Source organism: Chaetura pelagica, unplaced genomic scaffold, assembly GCF_000747805.2.
Source record: "Chaetura pelagica isolate M959 unplaced genomic scaffold, ChaPel_1.0 scaffold50, whole genome shotgun sequence".
In the NCBI taxonomy this organism is placed as follows: Eukaryota; Metazoa; Chordata; class Aves; order Apodiformes; family Apodidae; genus Chaetura; species Chaetura pelagica.
In genome coordinates, this window is record NW_009952366.1 from 6,772,255 (window position 1) to 6,777,947 (window position 5,693).

General features: G+C 45.0%; 1 protein-coding gene across 1 annotated transcript in view; it reads right to left on the reverse strand.

Moving 5' to 3' along the window:
* Positions 1–1,888: 1,888 nt before the first annotated feature.
* NTN4 (netrin 4) overlaps positions 1,889–5,693 on the reverse strand; it is a 45,436-nt gene continuing 41,631 nt past the window's right edge. The window contains exon 12 of the mRNA XM_010008070.1: positions 1,889–2,473. Within this exon, the coding sequence (XP_010006372.1) occupies positions 2,337–2,473 (137 nt within the window). The 3' untranslated portion in view covers positions 1,889–2,336. The remainder of the gene's footprint in view (positions 2,474–5,693) is intronic.

Below are 5,693 nucleotides of genomic sequence, written 5' to 3' on the forward strand. Positions count from 1 at the left end.
CTACACTGCTTGCTCTGGCTGGGACTGTGGGCCAATCTCCTCACACCCTCCAGCTTTCGTGATGCCGCATTAACCAAATAGCCTTTGCAAATGTGGTTCTAATTGCATTAAAATAAATGTAAGCTAAAAATATCTCAGGCAGGTATAACTGCAAAGTTAAAATCAAACAGAGATACTGAAGGGTTTTAGTCTGCAAGTGTCACAGCAGGAGCCTCTCCATGCCCTCTCCTCCAGCTGCTGGGGAGATGGGTGCCCCAGCAATCACTGCTTAACTGCCTGCCCCAGGAGGTGCTGCCCACGCTGCAGGTTACGCCTCAACCCCCCTGGCTGCTCATTTCTGATGCTTGACTTCACTTTGCAGTGTTTGTACAGACCTTTTGCCACAGCTCTCATTTTCCACAGCCTTTTTTTTCCCCTTTCTTCCACCTCCCCCCCCCCTTAAAGTTTAAAGTGTTTCAAATGTAGGGAATGAGCCTGATTTCTGCCATCCTTGGCTTGCTTTTTATGGGTAACTCCTCTGCAGCTCAGCCATCAGGCCTGTGTGGATGCAAGGATAAGAGCTTTTAAGCCTCTCAGAATAGAGGTGAAATGAGATTTCTGTGAGGCATCCATGCTCCTTGGCTTTTTACCATATGGTGAATATTAACCCCCAGGAAAATATCTCCCATGGCAGCTTCTCAGCTCTCTAGTGCAGGTACTAAGACTGCATTGTCAGTGGTGTAAGCAGTAACAGAAGATGAAGATGTTGAAATCATATATTTATTACATACATGAGATATAAAATCAAATTACCAAAATAGTATCATTTTATTTTTTTTTGTGAGTCCACAGGACCTTGAAAGAAAAATACATACGTAAAGCAGATTTGAGATTTCTCTGGTCTTGTATGTCTTCTTTTTCTTTCCTCTCACACTCATGAACATAATACACTCTATGCAATGTGGTTTAAAAATGCTTTACAGAAAAGATATATTTTAGTGCTGAAAACTGCAGTAAACTGTGCTAAATTCCATACTGGTGTTAATGAGGAAGTATAATGGCTGTATATATTGCAAAAAATAACACAGAAGGAAAAAAAAGTTCAGTTTTAAATACTAACATAAAAATAAAATAAACTCCAGGCCCACCATGAATCACTGGGTTCTGATAGATGAATATGAGTCCTTTCTGTTATCTGCATCCACTTATTTTCTCTGCAGACAGAGTTTTTCTCCTCTGGAAATTGCATTTTTTTTTCTCAGTCTCTTCTCACACTGCTTGCGAAGTCTCGCTGGAGTCCTGCCCACGGGGTCCAAGTGCTGGTCTGAAGCTGGGACTTCAGTGCAAATACTTTGTCTTTCAGACTGTATCCTCAGATACTCTGAGTGGCCAGTGCCAGGCTGGCCATTCCCTTTATACCGTTAACGCTGTCCAACTGGGGGGATCTTCAGGAGTGCTTCTGTTTCAGGGAGTTTTTTTCATGTGCCACCTTCAACCTCTGCTTTCCCCAACACAATTAGACTTCCTGCACCATGAAGTGGCAGGTAGTAAAGTGCTTTATACAATGAAATATTTACACTAGGGCTAGGTTCATTTTTTAACACTTCAAGGACAAAAGCTCAGGGGTGCTGCACCCTCTGGAGTTGGCTCTTCTCTGTGGCCATGCGGCGGGTGGAGAGCCGGCCTCTGCCCCGTGCCGTGCTTGTGCCAAGGCAGAGGGATTGGATTCACTCTGGTAGCTCCATCCTCACCAGCACAGGCAGGGAATATAGCCCCTGAAACCTTCAGTGGGGTGACCAGGTTAAAAATATGTAGTGCTCGATTCTCTTTGACAGGTGCAGTGTCCTAACCCGAGGGGGTGTCTTAAGAGAGTGGTCATCACTGCCCCTGTCTGCCTGCCACTGCGGACATTGCCTTCACCACAGCATCCTCTGGGAGCCTCTGGAAGTCACTCCAGATCCATGCTGGTGGCACTGGCAGTGGTGTTTTGCTTCTCAGCTGTAGCTCGTGGGCATGCTTTCCCTCTCTAGGGTGGCAATCTAGTCTAGGTTGATCAGTGGCTTCATAGGAGTTTCTCCAACATTTCACTGGAGTGAGACAAGCGTCTGCCCTTCCTTTTGTTTCTCTCAACATTAAGATGAGCTGAGCTCAGGTGAGCACCTGGCAAGGAAGCTACAGGCGAGTGAATGAACATTGGCTAGGAAGAGTTAAATTAGATAGCGCCTACGACTCTGAACGCCTCGCTACACGTTTTGGCACTATTTTCTTACATTCCAGTTTTCATCCTAGAGGTCTTCTCTCTCTGAAGGCTGTTGCATGTTGTGCATAAAAAAATGCCCTTAGGTGGTCGCGCACCTCTAGTTGCAGTCTCTTTTCAAAATCTCCAGGACCTTTCTTCCGAGAGCTGACTTCCACTGATGGACAAAACTTTTCATGTTGACGATGAGTCTGCCTGTTCGGGTGTCCTCGTGTCCTGCCACAAGGTACTCCACGCCTGCAAACCAGCAAAGCAGTCAGTGACTGCACACCACCACACTCAGGTAGCCTATTGACACTGCAAAGTCAGCCTGGATATCTAGTCCCATGTCAAAAAGCACTTATTTGAGTAAATATTTACACATCTTGATTATTCTGTGCATCTGTATATCGATGTATCTGTATCTATGGAAAATTGCCCTCTGTGGCACATCTGTCAGGGATGTGTGGCATACAAACTTCAATTTTGTTGGCTTCTAAATACAAATGGAAGTTGAGGTCTGGGGGTTGCACCACAAGTTTCTATACCTTGTTTGTAAACTGCTGTTACCATCATTTGGCAGCCACCTGCCCCACTTCTCCCTGAATACACCTGTGCCTGGAAATGGATCAGTTCAGCCCATTCATAGAACCATAGAATGGTTTGGGTTGGAAGGGACCTTAAAGATCGTCTTGTTCTACCCCCTGCCATGGACAAGGACATTTCCCACTAGACTGGGTTTCTCAAAGCCACATCCAACCTGGTCTTGAACACTCCCAGGGAGGGGGCATCCACAACTCCCCTGGGCAACCTGTTTCAGTGTCTCACCACTGACACATTAAAGAATTTCTTCCTAATGTCTAACCTAAATCAATGCCCTTTCAGCTTGAAACCACTCTCCTTTGTCCTACTATTATAAGCCCCTGTAAAAAGTCCCTCCTCGGCTCAAAATGGCTGGTGCCTCCTTGCAGGCAAAGGCATGCTGGACCCTGAGAAGAGGCAACACTAGATTTCCCAGAAGAGCCTGAGAGGGTGGCAGTCACACTGAAAAGAGCTACCTCAACTTCTGCCTCCACCAGATGTTTTAGAGACATGACAGCAACGTCTGGTAAAGCTTTGCCTGGTGTCCAGAAGGTGCACAGCCCCACAGCATCCTGCTGCAGGGCTCCTCACAGGCATCCAGATCTGTGCTTGGGTCTCAGGACATGACTCAAAGAGTGCTTGGAGCCAGGCAATAACTGCTCAGGAGGAGAATGAAGTGAAGCCTTGGGCTTGAATTAGCTAAAGGAACACTGCCACAGATCCCAACAGACTAAATGGGCCATGCATATGCCATAAATAGGGATAACAAAGAGTATAATCCCTCCTGTTGCAGGAGGAGCTCCCTGCCAGGTCCAGCATCCTGCTACAGCACACTTGGGATAGAGCAGGCATGAGATCCACCCCCTGTACCTCCTTCTCCTCCTTACACTGGTCCAGGGAGCACCACAGGTCTGTACAAACTGTGCTCTCCATCACCCTGCTCCATCCTGGCCACAGCTCGTGTTTTATTGGGTTTTCATTTGTAGTTCAGAATAAAGGCAGATTGTCCCCTAGCTAAAGGTCATGTATGTTTTTCTTTAATTCAATACAATTTGTTATCTACTCGATCTGAGTTTTTGGGCACACACTTCCCCTCTTCTGCCAAGTAAACACAGGATATGTGTGTGGCAGTATCCCCCTTTGCAAGACATTTATTTTGGCGATGTGAATCCTGTTGTTACAAACATCACTTCTCAAAGGCTCCTAAATCTGTGTCCCTTGAGAGAGAAACATGGCATGCACCCTCAGAGAACAAGCAAACATTGCCGTGGTTGCTGGTTCCGTAGGGCTTTGTAGGCTTTCAACCTGATGTTACAGGAGTGTAAAATGAATCAAATGACTGAGATGCCACAAGCTAGGCCTTAAGGCTGTGCATTTTCCCCTGCTTCTTCGTATCTTGGCTGGGCAGAGCCAAGGAGGGGAAGGGGCTCCTGTTCCCTTGAAGAAGGCTGAGACCTTCAAGCCTTTCATCTCAGTGTCCCCCCCAAAGTTTAACCCACCTCTGTGGGTGCAAGTGGAGGGGAAGGTGTGCAAAGGTAGGAATACCCTCTCATAGGAACTTAAGTACATTAATCATCTGAAAACAACCCAGGGAGATTTGATAAATAATTGGAGATTTTATTTCTTGCTAGAGCCTTTAAGAGCCTGCCCTTCCTTTTGTTATCCCTTTAGTGCTGTGAAACAGGATAAAAATATGTCTTTCTTTTATTTTTATCTTTACCTTTGATCTCCTCTGTTTTTCGGAGATGTGATTTCCATTAAAGCTATATGTCAGGAAATTGGTTTATGTCAGCTTGGCTTTTTATCCAGCTGTTATTCCTTTATTCATTTGGAGGTTATAAGCTCTTATTCTGAGAGAGGGTTAAATCTACTAATATAGTATTGCAAACCATTCAGAACTTAATGTGGTAGCTGAAGAAAATTATAAGATAAAAAAAAAAGACTGGGATCCCTTCCCCCTCTCCACCTTTGAAATGACTGAACCTTAAAGATGCACTCAGTCTATGTTCTAAAGTTTCCCAGTAGGACTAAGCTTCGCAACTTCTTTCCAACATGCAAGCTGAGATTAATTTATACTCATGACATGCCAGCAGCTGCATTTCAAGACAATAATGAACTTTGCAGTGTAAATCATGAGAGCTGGTAAGGGAGTAACGCCTGATGTGTCAGATGCCTGGATTGTCTCCAAAGACAATTTATCTCCACCCTTCCACTGATATCCAAGTGATCTTCATCAATTCTGTGATTACTGCTGCCTTTTCATCTGCTGGAGTAAATCAGCAAAGCTCCTCTGAAGCTAGTGAAATTACAAAGCTGGGAGTTGTGGGGCTGCCCTGCACGCTCGGTGTCTGACAGCTTTCACAGTGTTCCTTCAGGTTCTTATTAAGGTAGCTGCATCTGGGCTCTTGGGTTTGCATGGCATATGGAAAAGTAAAACAGCTGTATCTATTTAATTGTGGATTGATGGTGGTTTATCAATATCTGAAGTCTTACTGCACTTAAATAGTAAAGTCCTGCCTAATGCTGCTGATTCATCTGACCCTTGTACTTGACAAGACTTCCTGACTACAGCTGTGCTATCACGGCAGCTTGCCTTCAAAGCCAAAGATGGTCACTCAATGGAGATGAAAGAAGACTGCAAACACCTAATCAATGAATAAGCTTTCTGTGTGATCCAGCCCTGCAGACAGCCCTGTCCTCCCAAAGGAAGTTTCTAATGTTGTCTTCATACAGGATGTCTCAGCAGAGACTAGTGATTTCCAAGTGATGTATCTGCCTCATGGAAAGAATACCCTTTATCTGTATTAGTTTATAACTGTTGGTTTACCTCAGAGAGGTAAAGAAAGGTGTGTCAGCTCGAGCTTAGTTTTGATCTGTTTAACAAAGCTCTGAGTCT